The sequence below is a fragment of the Lycorma delicatula genome, chromosome 3 (genome assembly GCF_047948215.1).
Source record: "Lycorma delicatula isolate Av1 chromosome 3, ASM4794821v1, whole genome shotgun sequence".
Lineage (NCBI taxonomy): Eukaryota > Metazoa > Arthropoda > Insecta > Hemiptera > Fulgoridae > Lycorma > Lycorma delicatula.
In genome coordinates, this window is record NC_134457.1 from 193,530,549 (window position 1) to 193,550,427 (window position 19,879).

The following is a 19,879-nucleotide window of genomic DNA, read 5'->3' on the forward strand; positions in this document are numbered from 1 at the left end:
AAATTTAGATGCAACATTATTTAGTAATTAATTACATCTGATAATATTACACATAAGAAATATTAAACACAATGAAGTAAAATAATCAGTACAATATATTGTCTTTACTCTGAATTGAAGTTTATTGAAGGTTTTGTGATGAGATTAATAAAATTATTTTTCATTATTGCTGGTATTATTACTATTGTTATTGTTATTGAAACTATAATTGAGGTAGGTTGTAATATTTAATATATATTTCATTAATTTTGGCCTACTCAAAAATAAGAAAATTCCTTGAACTTAAATCAGGAACTAAATCTAGCAGACATATGGAAATGGAAATGTTTTGCAATGGAAGTTTTTATGAAAAAACTTCCATTGCAAAAAAAAATAATTTGTTAATAAAAAAATAATAGCACTGTCTTAAAGACTGCAAAAAATAAAAGATGTTTTTAATTCTTTAAATTTCACTTTTTTTAAAGTCAACACCAAATTAATTACAAACAACTAACCATAATTTATCCGACACCAACTTCAGAAAACTTAAAAAAAAAATTGAAAAAGTATTATTTTCTGTTTAATTTCTAGTGCCTTTTATTTTTTAAGCATGGTTAGTTTATTTTAAATATTTATTTTTTTTACTTATGAGTAGACATACAAAAAGCTACCTGTATGAAACAAAGCTGTTTTTTAAACAGTCAAGAAACCTGCATTTGATAAACTTATGAAAAGGAGTACAAAAATAATTTCACAAAGAAATTAGTACAGGACCACCAAAGAACTTTCTCCACAAGATAAAAAAAGATGCATCAGAATCTGTCTATTTGGTAAAGAGTAAGTCTTGAGCATGTATTTAAAAACAAACGTTGGAGTTGAAACTTTTTTTTTTCAAATCAGTTAAAATTTACCAATAATTACAAGTGGATTACATGTTACAAGTGATTATTATTAATAATATTTTTTAGACCAGTTTAAAGTTATAAAAAGTGACAGGATAGGTTTAGTGCTGGCTTTCTAAAGTGATGTCACAGCCTTGGTTCTAATTCACATCAAAGGGACCTGGTAAAGAAAAATTATCTTAATCAAAAATCTATATAATATAAATAAAATCAAAATTTTTCTCAGTCAATTACAGTAATCACTTGCTATTCACGTTCTGCGTAAATAGTGCAAATAGCAAAACTGCAGATACCAAAATCAGATTATATGGCAAAAAGGGGGTTATGTTTTTAAATAACCCAAATGTCAACAATTTTGTACACTAAAGTACCTATTTAAAATAATATACTATATGCTTACAAATGACTGTAACCATAATAAATATGTTTACTTACGTACAGTATTCTGTTTTAATTCATGTCATGTTTTTATTTTAATTTTAAACAATGGGAAACTTATACAGTATGTATAAAACCGTAAAACTTATTCTGAAAACTTGTAAGAAAATATTGATGGCGACTGGTGCCCATTTACAATCATACTGTTCATATAAAGAGTAGCAAATCAGAGAAATATAATAAAATAATCAGAGAACTGTTTAAACTAAAACGACTGACAAAACCATTAAATGTGGGTTGAACACTGAACACTAATAACAGAATGTTTTAACACCATAGTGTAGGCCTATGTTAGCTTACTTTATTCTTTAAAAAAAAAAATCATAATTTTTCCTTGTTTTTTATTTTTTTTTTTTTTTTAGTTCTTTACGTAATTCACTGTATGGTGCTAATGCTGTTTCATGCTAGCATTTATAGTTTATTGACCACTCTAGAAAAGGGTCAGCTTCAGAAACCTTCGTTATTAATTGCCTAGCTAGACAAAAGATTTCATTTACAGATTTTAAGTTTAGTAATTCACTTGTAACTTCTTCTTCCTTTTGTCTTCATCTTCCGGAATAGGTAAAAAGGCTGTGGTATCAGCTCCTGAACATCTGAAGTGTTAATTTCTTTGAAACCTTAATTTTGAATTTTACATGCTATTTGCACAATATCATTCACAATTTTATCAGCAGTTTTGTTTTCTTCATTTTTTCAGTTTTCATTTTTTCTTAACAATATTGGACCACCATGCACTGATCACTGATGGTTTAACTTCATCAACTGACCCCTTAATGTTTGCAATGCAATCTGCAGTGGTGTAATTTTCCCACCACTGACTTCAGTCAATTAATTATCCACCTCCGTGTCACTTATCAATCTACTGAAAGTCACCACAAATATTAGGCTTTGAAACCAGCAATGATCCCTTGATCCAAAGTTTGAATTAGAGCTGACGTATTTGGTGACAGAAATAATACTTCTACATTAGGAAGCAAAAATCGTATTTCTTCCAGATGTCCTAGAACACTATCAATTAAAAGGAAAACTTTAAATGGCAAAGACTTTGTTTTCAGATAAAGTTCACCATGTTTCGCAAAAAAATAAAACCAATCAATTAAAAGAAATGCTGTTACCATACTTTTTGTTTTGATTTCCATAAAACTGGTAAATTATTTATATAATTTTTAAATTTATTAATTTGTTTGTAGTTATACTAGTAAAATTCACTCTTTAGAAAATTGAGTGACGCAACCATGATTAAGTAAAACCGTAAATGCCAAACCCACGAATAGCAAGGGATTATTGTATTCACTTACTATTATTATTTAATTTATAATTAATTTTTTTTTTTACTTACGACATGCACTTAATGAGGAAGATGTAATGAATAAAGTGCCAAACCTGAAATCTGCTGATCTAGAAGCCAGCATGATCCAGCCAGTATGTTGCACTGGCCAACCATCACAATACACTTATTTACATTCATTCACAAAATAGTAGTTATAGAACTCAAGGAATACAAAAAATAAATTCTTGTTATAGAAAAAGTGAATGATAAAAAAAATATTCTTAGCATCTTACTGCGGTAATCCTTCAGTAGTTTCTTGTACAGTTCAGTATTACAGTTATTTCATACACTTATTTTCATAATAATTACTGAAATACACCTTTCCACATTATGTATTTATCCTTATGTTCACATGCCTACATGTGCAGCACACGTTCATGCAAATGCCAAATGTGTAGAAATATATTCACTTTCACATTTTATGAAACTGATAAATTTCCACAGAAGAAATTTACTTCTGAGCAGTGTAAAGGGAGTAGGAATGCAGCAACATTTTGGCTATTAGCACTTAATTCTATGAAGTTTTGATAATTCATCCATTTATCCAAAAATATTGATAATATAGATAACTATTTTACTAAGTTTTACTAAGAAAATATGTAACTGACAGGGTATTGTGTTTAGTATTAACATGGATTTGTACTTTCATATTATTCTCAATTTCAGTTCTATATTGAATCAAAAGATAATGAATATTTTGACAACGTTTTGCAAGATCTTGAATACACACCAAACAGTTATGAAATTTTGCTAAAGGGTAAGAAACTTAAATTACATTTTTACATGTTTTGTACTGATATAAATTCAATTCCACTTTCAATTTCTCAAAACAAATTATTTCCAACTAATTACTAATAAATAATTTACACAGAATTAATGTAATTATAGTATACTCATTCTGATAAAAATCAATAATGCTACCCTCGTTGGTGTGGATTGTTTTAAATGTATGAGTTTAAACACCAAAAAGGTATCTTAACCTACTCAAATATTATAAAGTACACAAAAAACCAAAATAAAATGAAATCAAACACACATGTTTTTAACACTATATAATAACCTTAATACTGCTTACACATTTGAACTAATCCTAAATACATATCTGTAGAATGTAAAAATGTTAGTAGTATGTAACACAAAACACAGGTCACCACAGAAGTTTCTCTGTCATTTAAGTTGGTCACAAGAGAAATTGAAAACATTAAAACATAAGTTACAGAAAATTTCATTTATTAAAATAGATTTGGTTGAGTTTTTGCCATTAAAAATTATATTTTTTTAATAGCTTCACTGCCAACTGTCCACCTTATTTTTCCACTTGCAAATCTTAACAATTCCATATTTTCTCTAATCTATGTAAAATATAAATGAAAATCTATACAAATTCAGAATTCTATTTCTGTGGATTTTTTATAAAATTCTGTAGACTAATTCCTATAAAAATATACTTGTTACCGATAACAAATTATGTCTGATTTATTGTTTCATGGAGATGAAGTGATAAATTATTTTTCATTTTTTACATTATTTGAGATAAAATATTAGTGTTTGTTTTATATAACATTTGTGCTACTCTATTGAATGAAGCCAGTATATGTAAACAAACTTAAAAAAAAATTTGTTTAAATTTAAAAACTTAAGAAAATAAATAGTGTGTGATCTAAAAGAAAAAGTATATATTTTACGTTATGAGATCTCTTTCTTCTTTCTGTTAAAGTACCCACTTCCTTTTAAGATTTTTAATGACTTTAAAAACTTTGTTGTACGAACTTAACATTTAAATTATATTTGTTCTTCCTCACAGAAATACATGACCCGGTAGTTTTGTACTGGTCACCACTGGTTCCAGAACAAGGCACATCAACTAATTGTGGAAATGTCTCATGCTTTTTCACTCATGATCGTCGCTTTCAAAAACATCCTTTGCATAAGGTACAAATGTATTTTATTTATAACTATATATTAATTAAAATTTATAATTTTTTCTTTTATTCTCTATGATATTACCTCTTTGAGACTAAAATTATACAGTTTCAATTTAGTTGAACAATTCTACAATCCATTGTATTACATTATCTTAATTCCTGATTACAATAAAAAACAAAGGAGGTATAGTGATTTTATTAATTTTACAAGGTGTTGAAGGTGTGATTATAAAGTGCTGTGACGTATCTTTCATGGTTGTTATAATGTTTATTGTCTATTCAGAGATGTAAAAAATATGTTTAACCTTACACTTTATAAATAATACTTTACAGAATGTGAATACATATTCATGGTAACTGCATTATTTTGGCTATTTAATTTTATTGCAGTCATATTCATTTATTTCCATTCGTTCACATAGTAAATCCTCGCAACTAATTAATTTTATAGTAAGAGAAATAAATGATATAAGTTTGATTGGTTTTTGTTCTGTCTTATAACCATTCTAAGTTATTTTTTGTAACCATTTAAAAATTTAAAGTACTATTGGAATTAGTTATTCACAGATTAATTAATACTATTTTTTCAACATTTTTTTCTTTTTAATGACCATTAAAAAATGTGTTAAAAAATATATTACTTTTGAAAATTATGTTTGAACTTTTAATATAAAAGTTAATTATATTATTAACACAACATTATAACCATTCTTACATTATATAAAACATAACATTGTAATAAAACATACATAACATTGTATAAAATATATAAAATTTCACTGAAAAAAAGTACATTATGTTAATTTATTTTTTATATTTATATATCTACAAGCATTAAAATTATATACAAATAAAAATGCACTTATATACAACTATGTTCTAAAGAATACCATTGACATATTATTATCTTCCACAAACACATAATTTTAATTTAATTTGTTTATTATTCCAAACTAAAACTAAACTTTAGTACTGAAAAAAAAAATATATATATATACATAATAAAATGAGAGTTTTATATATATATATATATATATATATATATTAATTTAGCAAAAACAATGCTTTTGTTACTGTATTTGTCCATATTCCCCTCTGTAGTAATATCTCAAAAACAAATGTATAAAAACCATTTACCACCAACATTGCAGAATTCAGTAACGCTTCTTACCTTATGCTTATTATTTTTTTATAATAGCACTTTTGAGGTTTTCCCTCATCAGTTAAACTTTTTCTTCTAAACCATTAAACCATTAAAATTATAACATAAAAATATGTAGTCATAAATATTAAAAAGTATGAAAAATTAGACATTTTTTTATTATGTGGCTAGCCACACATACTGTACTAAAATACAGTAACAAAAAGTACAGTACAGTAGCAAAAATTTTTAATTTTTTGATTCTATATTTTTTAATATTTATGGCTATATATTTTTATATGTTATAATTTTAATGGTTTGAATTTAATGTGTGATTTGGAAGAAAAAATTTAACTGATGATGAGGGAAAATCTTGAAAACGCTATTAGAAAAAAGCGTAAGGTAAGAAGCATTATTGAATTCTGAACTCTTGGTGGTAAACGGTTTTTACACCTTTATCTCTGAAAAATAAAAATAAAATAAATAAATATATATATATATATATATATATATATATATATATATATATGTATATATATATATGTATTGATTATAGTAATAATGTGACTGAAATTAATGGGAATAATACTAGTGAAATTATTAAACTTCTGCATTTTAGTTTATTTGTAATTTAACCTTCTGAAGTATTATCGCATGATCACTGGTTTAAACCTTATGGAACAATAAACAGATTCCTGAGGTATTTTTGAATTGTGGATTCTACTGATTGATGAGATGCAGAAGATTTCAAAAGTTTATAATTTTAAATAAGTTTCATGTCTGGCCATCATGGAAAGAGCAACAAATAAAATAATCAGTTATACTTAGTAAGTTACAGTGCATGATTCAAAATTTGATTCACTTTAGAATTATCTGTACAATAAATAATTTTAGGTAAAATTATTCTTTTTTTATAGATAAATTAAAAATAAGAAATTATTTATAATAATTCACTACTAGAGTTAATAAGATTTTAATAAATACACACCATTTTTTTAAATATTAAAAACTATTTAGTATTCACAAATTACACTGAAACTGTTCTTCTAGAAGACTTCCAGAAGCAACTATGAAGCTTCTGTAGTACAGGTACTGGTACACTGTTGTTAATGATGCCCATCATTTCTTAAAAAGATTAAGAATGTTTATTATGTAGTAAAATAATATTTTTTCTATGATGTGTTTGTTCTTTTAATATGCTGATTTTACCAAATTTAATTTGAATGAAAATTTCATATTTTTCTTATGTGTTGAAATCTGTTTTTTTATGTAATTTTGTAAAATTTGCACATTATAGTTAATATTTTTGTATGTGTGTCTTGTTTCTCTGAGTGATTTAGAGATGGTGATTCTGTTGCTATGCATATTGCCTACTTAATGTTCTTCATATCTGAATAAGTATGTCCAATCTGTCAAATGAAGTATTTAGTGAAATCAGTGTAGTTTATTTTTTTACTCCAGGATTGCTGTTTCTCAGTGAGCTGTGTTAGTTTGCTTATGAGCTTTATTAGTATTTTTGAAAAGGATATGGTAACCTTCTTTCCTGAAAATGTAGGTAATTTATACAACTTGGTTGTAAGCATATGAATTGTCTTTCATTAAATATGTTCTTCATTTTATTCTGTTCCTTTTAAACTGTGTTAATATTGTTGAATAACCACTAACCAGTACCTAATGTTTTATTGCTGTGAGTTCTTTAGAGCAATTGTTGGCTGATAAAGATGTTTATCTGATGTCATGTAATGTAACTTAGCTTCAAGTACGGCAGAGTTACCAGATGATGATTCAAAAACACAATATATATTATGCAAATTATATAATCATACAAAATTCCTATGCAAAGGAATATTAAAACAATGAAACACATTACATCTCAATTTATACTGCAAAACAAGAACACAACAAATCACTACTTTTCTGATCTTAGCATATCCAAAATAGATTAGAACCAGACATTTAAAATACATTTTTAAATCGGACTAAAATTGAAATACTTACCTAAAACACATTTGCAAAGAAACAACTATGAAATGCTAAGACTGCTTTTAAGTTAATATTATGCTTTCAATTAGATATATAGCACATACTTCTTACTGTTTTTATCAGCAGTTTTTTTTATTCTATAGACTATTACAGAAATAACAGTAACACAGATATAGATAAACATAAAAATATCATTCTCATCTTTGTGGATATACAGTTAACACTTCTTCTCTGGCATATTTTTTTAATAATTTATTTCCTTTTATTCTATTATTTCATATTTTTACAAGATATTCTTTAATGAAGAATATTTACCAAATATATTTAATAAGTATGCTTCATTAACTGAGCATGATAAAATATTTGGTGTGAAATGTAGAAACGCCTATAAAACTTAGTACAAAAGGAAGAAGTAAAAAGATTTTAGAAGCACATGAGATGTAATGATGGAGAAAACTAGAGAGGTTAGCTGAATGGAAAAAGTTGCGTAAGGAAGAACAGAAGAAAGTAGATGAATGAAGAAATACTTTCAACATTACTCATATTAAAAGGAAAGAGAAACTGAATTGGTAACTTAGTAAAACAAGAGTGTCTTCTGATGTATGTTCTATAAAGATTGAAGAAAAAAGGACAATAGTAATGTAATGGATTAGCATCGTGGTTTATGGTTTAATTATTGTAGAATGTCAATATACATTATTTTTAGAAATATCAATATTTTTCATAGTTATTACTTAGTGCATTTTATACTAAATATGTCTGCTGTAAAAGACACATTTCTTACTTTATTGTTCTGCAGTATATTTAGATTATTGAAGATTAGTTAAGTTCAATTAATCAAATTTTGAAAATTGTCACCAGAAAAAATAACACACCATATGACATATATCAATAATACCTAGTCAGTATGACCAATTAGCATGTAGAAAATCATAGTATGAAATTTTGAGAAAAATAATAAAAATTAATCAGCAGTTTTGGCACTTAGAATGTTAAATGGATTACTACTGCAATCTGAACTAGAAAATAAAGTATATAATTTTTGAAAATTTTAGTTTTATTTTGCTTTTAAAGTGATTACAATTAATTATTGCATACTAAACATATATATCTTTATTGTAATAACTTTGTTTTAATTAAAGTTATTTAATTTTTTTTTCATTTTAGTAATTGTGATCTCACTTTTATAGGCTGTAATACTCTATGGAAGTGGTATGAATGTTATGGATTTACCATTACCAAGGAAAAATGCATTATGGATTCTCTTACAAGAAGAATCTCCTAGAAACTTTCCACCACTTACTTCAAATCATGTTTTATCACTATTCAATCTTACTGCAACATTCAGTCGTCACAGCAACTTTCCATTGACGTTACAGTACCTCAAGAACACTGAAGTAATTACAAGTGCGATAGTTGATATAGTTTTTAATGTTTTTGTACATTTACACAAATGAGTAATATTAGTGATTTTTTTTTTCTTTAACAATTTTTCACATTAAAAAGTAGCTTTAGCCATTTTAATACACCACCTTACATTAAACACCAGAGTTACACACATGAATTTTCATCACATTCTCCTGTAATCCTATAGTTTATAATAACAGGAGATTAATTATAAAAATACTACCAATTAATTTTCCTAGGTTTAGAAAAAAACAAAATATATATATATATATCTACAACAAAAGAAAAAAGATAATGATTTAAATTGTTTTATAATAATCAGATTAACATTACAAAACTATGTCATCTAGTCTATTAGTAAAATGGGAATGACAGCAGCAGTCAATTTGCATTGCACAGTCCATTACAATTGCATTACACAATAGATTGATACACAGTTGCATTTATTAACTAATGAGCACTGATTTTTTTTAACCTCTGGGATCACCATTAGGTATTACTTCAGAGGATAAGATGAATGACAATTTTTGTAGTGTGTGAAAATAAAATGCCTGACCAGGATTCAAACCTGAGACCTCCAGATGAAAGGCCGAGATGCTACCACTCATGCCACAGAAGCCGGCAAGGCTGGCATCTTATTTTAAATGTTATACTCCTGTATGGCTTTCAGTATAGACTCCAACTTAATTGATCCATAGAGGTAGCAAAATCATATCCCAGCATAAGTTCCAACATTTCTTCATTTTTATAACATCAGGTATGACATCCACTTCTCAACATAGTTCAATACAATCTCTAGATCCTTTACCTTTACTGTTATTGACATTTCCTGTTACCATTATTATTTTCCTCTTTCTTAATGATTTTTTTTCTTTTTTTCTTCACCCAAATTGTTTTGACTGATACTTTCAATTGTAAAATTGTTAAAATTACATTTTGCTCTTCATTGTTACATCAATGAATTCTAAATAAAATTTTCTGCATTGAATTCACTCAAAAAAGAATTACTTTTCTTCATCTACAAATATTTCTCTCAATTTCTGTCCAATTTTCAGCATTTTGCCAAAATTTTCTTTCTGACCTTTCAAATACATATAGCATATTACTTGTGTGATCATATTAAAATTAAAAAAATTGTTTCCTGAATTTATAGATCAGTTTTGTTTAAGTATATACTGAGCTTAAATATTGTGTTAAGTAAGTATTTAAGTATTAATGAGGTAAATTAAATTTTATGAGGTAGTTTAAATTTTATCAGATTGTTTGTGTATGAGAAACATAACTGGTGTACATAATAGCTCTATTTTTCTAAGCATTTCTTTCTTATATATAAACGCAGTCGACTCTTTCAATTGGCCACCAATTAAAGAAAATCTAAAGAAGAGTTTATAAAACAGAATTAATTCTAAAAGATCACAAAATGTGGATCCTAGACTGAGCTAAAAAGTTAACTTTTTTAATTTCCTTAATGAAGCTAATTAACAATTGGATAAATTTCTCCATTGCTAATACATTATTTAATTCATTCTCTCTTTGAATCTTAATTTAATGGGTATTTGAATGGAAAATATAAAAGTTACATGATTGGCAAAGATGTGATGAAACATTAAAGAAAAATCTTTTAATTATAAAGAAAATTTTGAAACAGAATTTTTGAAAATTTTGTAATGTATAGACTTTTTTTAGCTTATTGGTTTTTTAATTGATCTTTCAGATAATTAATTTATTTTTTTAATTAAAATAAAAATAAAGCTTTTACTGGTTATTTTTCAGGTAAAAAGTATTTTGTGACACTAAGCAAAAAAAATATGTTAGTTAAAAGATTAGGATTAGCTACTGTGCTATATATACAATCAAATTGTAATACACCATCAAATAGAGATTCATATGTGGCTGAATTAATGAAGCATATTAAAATAGATTCATATGGAGTATGTTTAAGGAATAAGGATTTTCCTGATAAGTATGTCTTTACAATTATATAAATTACTTTACTATATTATAAACTGTCCATCCTGGTTTATATGCATGTATTTACATTATCAGATCATAACTATTTTGACACATTCATTTTTAATCATCATATTCAACCTGGTTTACCAACTCATCAATGCTGAATAAAGCCTAGGCAGCACTAAAGAAGTGTCACCAACTAGGAAGATGAGGTCATTCCTTACCCTCTTGAAATTATGTTTTATTAACTATGGTAAGATAACAATTGGAACATTATCCAGATAAACATGTATGCTACAGAATTTCCATAATGTTTGACTCTGCCAAATTTATTGTCAAAGGATATGTTTGCACTAATAGCTCTTTTTTCTTCATAACTTCTACAAAGATTATTATTATTTAAACAAACAACTTTTATATTAAAAGCAATTTAATAAATGTTGAAGATGATTAAGTAAATTTACACTGAAATTCAAATCAACAAAAAAAAAACTTATATCAAGGAAAAAAATTATGACTTTAGTCTCCTGGATCAATAATTTATTTTAATTAACATCATAAATGAACCACTGTTACATCCTGCTTTTCTTGTGTACTGCAAGCTTCACAGCATTACCTATAGCCAGATACCTTTTTCCAGACAAAAACAATTGTATAAAGCCTACTCAAATTCTGTTAGTTTTTAATAACTTTTATTATCTGAACTATAATTTTAAATTAAAAGAAAGGAAAATAATAAAAACCATTTATCAACTATAAAAAGATTTTAATCTCAATTAACTTTTTTTTAATGTTCTAGTCGTTATTTATATCACAATTTATGAACTATATCATTATCTTTAAAAAAATTCTTATATAATCTGTTCTAATCAAGAAAATAGTATTTTATAAATGAAATAAAATAAATTAAAGAAGTAAGTTTATAAAATATAATTTGAACTACATGTCTGGGAACTAGCACATAAGAAGCTATAGAATGATGTGAATGTTCACCACCATAAATTTGGATTCCTTTCATTTTTATTGCATATGACTCATTTTTCTGCACTGAAACTGCTAAAAATAGAGGAATATTGCACCAGTAGAAGGGTAGCCTATTTAAAATTACAAAAAAAGTTTTAGACAAAGATTTAAAAAAATTTTATTAATTTTAATTTTCTCCAGAGAATTTTACTGAGAGATGCATTCTTGGTGAGAAAACATCCAAAAACCATTTCTCATCAAAAAAAGGATCTTACAGAAAAAATGTTAAGATTAGGTACAGAATAATGTTACAATGGAATGATGTTATCCAGCAAATTTTATTACAAGGTTTACCCCAGATTACTTGCAGAATTAAAATACAAAAAAATAAATGTGGACACCACATGACTCCCTTGCACACCTATTAAATTACATATTCACATTTTTTGCTGCACTTCATTTAAATTTATATCATTTGAAAGTGAGATATGATCCTCCAATTCTTTTATAAAGATTTTTTTTCATATTTTTTGTTACTATTGAATTATTTATTGTAAATTTTTTTTTACAAAAAGAAGTTAATTATTAATAAATCAATATATTTAAATTAAAAAAAAAAGGAAATGAAGTCAGATTCGAACTGATGTGCCTTCCCCTTCTAGGCACTTCTGGATAATCCAAATATTTCAGTAATTAAAATTTCATTTGGCTATAACTCTGGAACCACTGAAAATAAGAACCACTTATGATATATCGTTGAAAAGCTCTCAATGAGGGCTTACTACTGCAGTTAAGAAAAAGTCCAAAATCCAATTTTTTGGGGATTTTGGGCTTTTTTAGACACTTTTGGTCCAGTCGATTGCAATCAAAAGGATAGATGCACAACTAGATGTTACAACAGTCCCAAATCCAAAATTTCAACATCCTACAGCTAATCGTTTTTGAATTATGCGAGATGGTACATATGTATGTACAGACGGCATGCCAAAACTAGTAAAAATGGATTGAGGGATGGTCAAAATGGATATTTCCGTTGAAATCTGAAAACTGAAATTTTTCATGATCACAATACTTCCTTTACTTCTTACAAGGAAGTAAAAATGCAACAAATTATTGATGCTGTCTTAATATTGCAACAGTAAATCCCTAGGCACAAAAAATATTTAATGCACAGATAGATACTGTTTTTTATAATAGTACAGAACCGATAGGAATATAAAAATGATATCTTATACTTTCAAAAATAGGAAAAGTCTCAGCTTACACAGATATCTAACCAAAATAAAAACTTCTATCACTGCTGGAAAAGAATCTTGTAGAAAACAATAATGACCTATGGTTCTAAAGTTATATTACAAACATCAATGTCCACACCAATAGCTTAGCATTAAAAGTATGTGGGGAAAATCTTTTCTGAGATTTTCCTGAGTCCTTTCTGTATATGAGTACTTTATGCAATTCTACTTATGCCAAACATTATAATAAATTCAGCATGCCATTTGATTTTCTTTAAAGGTTGAGAGAACAAGTAACCTTCTTCCAAGTAATGGTTTTTTCCTGGAGGTATCTCTAAAATACCTTCAAATGTGTGTGTGTGTGTGTGTGTGTGTGTGTGTGTGTGTGTGTGTGTGTGTATGTGTGTGTGTGTGTGTGTGTGTGTGTGTGCGTGTGTGCGTGCGTGTGTGTGTGTGTGTGTGTGTGTGTGTGTGTGTGTGTGTGTGTGTGTGTGTGTGTGCGTGCGTGCGTGCGTGCGTGTGTGTGTGTGTGTGTGTGTGTGTGTGCGTGCGTGCGTGTGTGTGTGTGTGTGTTTAAAATATACCCGAGTCGTATTTGCACTTCATGAGACTTTTCTTCATTTTAAATTCTACTGTACAATTCAATCCCAGTCAGCCAAACATCCAAATGCCTGGACCAATTCACAGTCAAGGTACTTTAAATACTATATTACTTATTTTGTTGAAAATTTAGATTTTTGTTCTTTTCTTAATTTTGGTTAATTTTTTTAATTTCTAGTTTGTGTAGTACCATGAAATACATACAGTAGAAGGAATTTAATCTATTACTTTATTCTAATCAGAAAATTTAGATTGTTCATATTCATTCTTAGTAAATTAAAGGTTATCAATTACATTCTCATCACTTAGATGCACGTGTTTATTTGTAAACATAAGCCACATTATCACATTGAACTCGATAATTTCTAACTTGAAAAAGTCAGTACAAAATGACTGTATTGTAGGCCTACTCTCTACTTTATAGGTCTATTTTGTTCAAAACTGACTTCATTATAAATAAATTTCAATTTAAGAATATGTACAATCATATATACTAATAATAAATGATTTTGTACTTTCTGTTACACTTCTCATTTCAATCATAATGGACATATGACATTTCCTTATTACCTGGACTTTCATTCTTCCATACCATTCACCCATACTATATCTAGGCCTATCTGGTCCAGATTAATGGGTTTAATGAACTTGATACTTCCATCATATCTTTTTATTGTTGCTTTCTGATAATTAAGATGGAATAAATCAAGTTTGTAAACTGTTATGCATTTATTTATTTAAAACTGGCTAAAATGCATACAAGTGTTTTCATTTTGATTTGATTATTTTTTCAGTCTGAAGAATATTAAGAGTGGTGACAGTGAGAAATTCATGAATGGTGATTTTCTTAATTTTGTTGCTCAGTATAAGTTTACTATTGTATTTGAAAATACAGTATGTGATGATTACATAAGCGATAAGTTATGGAGAAGTTTAATTGTTGGATCTGTACCTATTTACTATGGATCTCCAACTGTGACAGTAAGTAATTTTTTCACACTATTTTAAATAATGTAAAAATTATAATTATATTTTCCACTTATCGAGTGAAACATTTGAAATTAGCTCTTCTGTTTATTTTTGGTATAGTTCTTCCATAAATTCTCTACACTAATTCAACAACAGAATATTACATTAGTATAATTTTTTTTTATCAGTTACTCTGCCCAAAGAGGTTTAAACCTGGGATTTTCCAAATGAAGGATTGAGATGTACCACCCCTCCCACAGAAGTTGGCAGTTTTATAAATATGTAGAACATTATTAAGCCACAATTTTTACTGCAGCAAGTATGTATTTATAAGCTTTAAGAAAAATAATTTTCAAAGTGAAAGAGAAAATATATTGTTATTCTAAACGTTAAAACCTAATTACATTCATCAAACATCAATAGTAACAAATATTGTAAAAAAATCATATGTCATAAATGGAGACAGAACACCAATAACTATTAATTATGCACATTCGTGATGCATCCTGAATGTATTGATTATTCTCCTGAGTATTTGTACATATAAATATGTATGTAAGAAAATCACACTGTTTAATCAAGAATATAAAATAAATGTTTAATTAATTACGGAAGTCACTTCACGAGAGCTCATTTGGATCAACAGCCAGAATTTCCAAACATCTTGGAATTTCATTACCAGTTCAGCCTTACAATCTTTTCATCAGATACCACCATTCACCTCACTACCTATGCGCAAAGCATCTTATTTGTTTTTATTAATACTAACCCCATAAATGCTTAGCGTATTATATTTTAACAAGAATGATGATGACTGATAAAATGACAGATGAAATAATTCCATACTCTCTCACCAAGAATTAAACCAGCTGATCTAAAATTCCTCAGCAAGTTAACTAACTACACAAACCGACCAGATTGAAATGGCCAGAAATCAAACATTAAAAATGATAATAATGATATTAGCTATAATTTCCCCAGCAAATCTACGAGCTTGTGACATCACGTGCTGACATCTCATTGTATTACTGTTTTCCAAAACATTAATTTTGCGTGTAATTATTATTTTTATTTAATTTTTTCGACTTACAAACAATACAGGTCCCCAAACAATACATTTATGTTGTTGTGTGTTCAGTTCTTTTCACTTGAGTTGATTGTATGTATAAAAGTGCTTAATAACTCAATCTTGTAAACAATAACAATTCCTTAACCAATGACTAACGCTCTTGATTGATATTATGTACAGGCCTATAAAATTTTATACATGCAGTTAGAAATGATGTCTTTCGTCACAATTATATTTTCGTAGTACACAATGTGTGTATAAAAAAATAAATTTTGGTCCAGTTTATATCGTGTTCAGTGAAGGTATTCGGATAGCGTTCTTGTGTGATCATATTATTGTATATTACTTTGTTTTTCGTGAATTTTTTGTAATGTATTATTTTTTGTTTAATTTTTGTTCATGTGTTATTAGTGCAGTTTGTTATGGTAGTGTTTAAATCTGTAGTTAAGAAAAAACCCTTGGGAGTCAAGCACGTGAAATTATCAATAACGTTTATGATTTTATGAAAAAAGAAGCTTTAAAAATAGCTAAATTAACTGACGACAAACATATAACTGGCATTCAAAAATGCGAAGAAAGAACTGCTGCTGCTTGCAGGATATCAAAACACAAGTTCAAAAACTCAAAAGAGAAAAAAGACATGATTCTTCAATCAACATCTCAGTCATCTTCTTTCAGCACCCCAAAAAAGTATAAACTATGTTCCAAACCTGTCAGTGGATAGGACAGTTTTTTGATTTAGGTGTAGTAAAAGTATAGTTAATGAATTTCATTCAAAGAAGAATGAATTACCTACTTTAAAAAAGTAAGGCAAGAACTTCAGTTATCTATTGATTTTAACGGCAGTGAATCTTTAGCTGTTATTTTGAAAGAGTTATGTTTCAAATGGCATAAAACTGAAAATAACAGAAAACAAAAAAATTGAAAAATCTGGTATCAGGTGAAAGAGAATTGAATATTTGCAGGCAATGGTTAAGTACAGACAAAGCAATGCTACAGTTGTTTATTTGGATAAAACGTAAGTTTTAAGTTCGCACAGTTCGACAAAGTTGTCGTCTGATGCTATTGTTGAAGGACTTCATGTCCTTCAATTGTCAATTAATAAAGGTAACCGTTTAATAGTAATTCATACTGGAGGAGAAATCGTTTTTATTCCGAATGCATTACTAACTTGGAAAGCCAATTCAAAAAGTGGCGACTACCATGACAACATGAATACAGACAATTTCATGTAATGTGTGCATGAAAAATTGATTCCAAATCTTCCACCAGTGTCAGTAGTAGTTGTTGATAATGCCCCTTATCACAATACAGATATTGATAAAGCACCAAATTCTAACTCCAGAAGCAAAGATATGACCGATTGGCTGGAGAAAACCCATATTCCGTATAGTTCAAAAATCCTGAAACCACAGTTATATGAATTAGTAAAGTTATATCAAAATAAATTACAAAAATATCACTTGGATGAACTTTTGAAAAAATGGGCATCATGTTCTTAGACTCCCACCGTACCATCCTGATTTCGATCCGATCAAGATGGTATGGTCAGTCGTAAAAAGACATGTGGCAAGTCATAACACAACATTTTCTTTCACAAATGATGAAAAATCAACTACAGAGAAAATTAATTCCATGAATAAAGATGATTGGAAACCCTATTGTGAAAAAATAAAAAATATTGAGAGTATGAAAAACTGAAATCACTGATACATGAAATGACAGAACGTTATATTACACGTGTAGACTCTGATAGTGATTCATTTAGCGAGGATGGTGAACTTGCTATAAGTTTGAATTAGATGCATGAAGAAAATTCAAGTAAGCTTTTGTTTATTATTAAAAATTAATAATTTAGTACAAATAAAGGTTATAAAAGAATTAATTACACATTGTTCATAATTAGTAAATGAAAATATGATGCCGGCCTCCGTGGTGTAAGTGGTAGCCTCTTGGCCTTACATCCAGGGTCTTGGTCTTAGGTTCCGAGTTCGAATCCCGTTCAGGCACAGCATTTTCACACATGCTACAAATCATTCATCTCATCCTCTGAAGCAATACCTAACCATGGTCCCGAGGTTAAAAAAAAAAAAAAAAATTATAGTTATCATTTGTACCAACGTACAATGTGATAAGTAATACTTCGATTTGATGTTTTCAGGCCGGGTAGTAAAATGCGGTCTCATCGTGGCGTCACAAGCTCATACATTGGCTGGGACTAGTACAGTAATTATTTGGGAAAACAGATATGTTTTTCTAAATAACTTAGTTATAGGCAAGCTTCCACAAAAGCTACACCAGGTTAGTAAAACTACACTGTAATGATTGAATTTAAAATTTCTACCTAACTTTTATTCTCCTGATTTTTTTTCAGGACTGGTTACCAAACAAAAATTCAGCCATACTGATGACAGATTTTGGATCACCTAAGGCACTGGCCAATTATCTACATGAATTAAATAAGAATGATATTCAATATAGTTCATATTTGATTCATAAATCTAATAAAAAGTACAAACATAAAATAAGTAATATGAAATTGGTAACTGCATTAAATCAAAGGAAATGGTCTATAGAAGAAGTAGGTTACATTGATTATTTTGAATGTTTTGTATGTCATTCCGTACATAATATGTTAAAAGGTACACAAACTTTTAACCCAGTGACAAAACATCATTTTAACTGTGAAATACCAGCCCCATTAACTAGAAACCCAAACAATACTAACTGGTGGATTGAAGCATGGAGAATTGCTGGATGTGAAGCTTTAGTGATGAATAAATTTACTCACTTAAATTATTTTAATTACAGTAAAAAAGATTTTTATGGTGCATTAGAAAGTTATTACAAAAACAATACCTGTTAAAACAATTTTATTATCAGCAAATATATTTTAATTTTTTTACATTCTTGTAACAATTGCGTAAGTGCTATAATTTTTTTTTTAGGGGGGTTGATATCAGAATGAGAACTAAAAAATATTAAATTGAAATTTTTATTGATATATTCTGATTCCTATCTGCATAAATAAAATAAAATAAAGATAGACCTAGAAAAGTACTTATCAATCTTGTTTGAACTGTCCAATGATGTCAATTATTACATCTTATAAGAAAAAGGCTATGTCTGTTTAGACAGCAGTAAAAACAGTAAGTCAGAAGAGTTACAGGTAGGCAGCCAGTCCCTGTCTTCCTCAGCCAGATATAAATGTGTTCAAAAAAAGATTAAAACAAATATTTTATAATCTAATTGGCCAGATCCAAGGACATCCTTCTTGTTACTGTTTCTATCTAAAAAGAATAAAAATGTTTAATTTTTCTAAATAAGTTATCAGAATAGGAATACTTTATTACTGTATTAAGAAGGTTTTACATTACACTTTACATTAATTTTTGCATTAAAAAGTATTGATTCCTGGTTCAAATAAACAAAATACAATTGTTCTTTTAACAGTATTTTTTGATATTTTACGGTGAATACCTCAGCACAGAGTTGATTAAGCAAGTTCAAATAACTAATTAACAAGTTTAAGAAATCTTGCTTTAGTTAACAGATTAATAAGCAGGTTATATCAATTAATATATATTAATAAGCAATGTTATATCATTTTCAACACTGGAAGAGGAGTTACATTTTAAGTACATGGAAATAATGAAAACTTTCTGGAAAAATTTCTCCCAGTTTTTTGTTTACTTTTTTGTATTTTTCCAAACGGAGAGAATTATACATTAAGAGTACAAGTGGGGAAAAAAAATGGCCTATGACACTTCACACAGTAATGAGGGACATTAACAGATAATGGAGTTTTTATTCATCACTTTGTCATTTATTTAAAACAGCTAACACCAAATCAAAAAAAAATGACCATACATGTCCTTCCATGAGTCATCCTATTGCATGCACATTTTTTAACTTCTATTCAGCAACACTTTTTTTTTACTATTTTACGTCTTCCAATACATACAACTGAATGAATAACTGCAGT

General features: G+C 27.8%; 1 protein-coding gene across 1 annotated transcript; it reads left to right on the top strand.

The window, feature by feature from the left end:
- The first annotated feature begins 114 nt into the window (after nucleotides 1-114).
- Nucleotides 115-18,812, top strand: FucTB (alpha-(1,3)-fucosyltransferase 10). Its single transcript, XM_075361265.1, has 7 exons — nucleotides 115-213; nucleotides 3,316-3,406; nucleotides 4,454-4,581; nucleotides 8,889-9,105; nucleotides 10,879-11,068; nucleotides 14,651-14,837; nucleotides 18,269-18,812. Exons 1-7 carry the CDS (start codon nucleotides 139-141, stop codon nucleotides 18,758-18,760), a joined length of 1,380 nt encoding a protein of 459 aa, XP_075217380.1. The 5' UTR covers nucleotides 115-138; the 3' UTR covers nucleotides 18,761-18,812.
- Nucleotides 18,813-19,879: the final 1,067 nt, after the last annotated feature.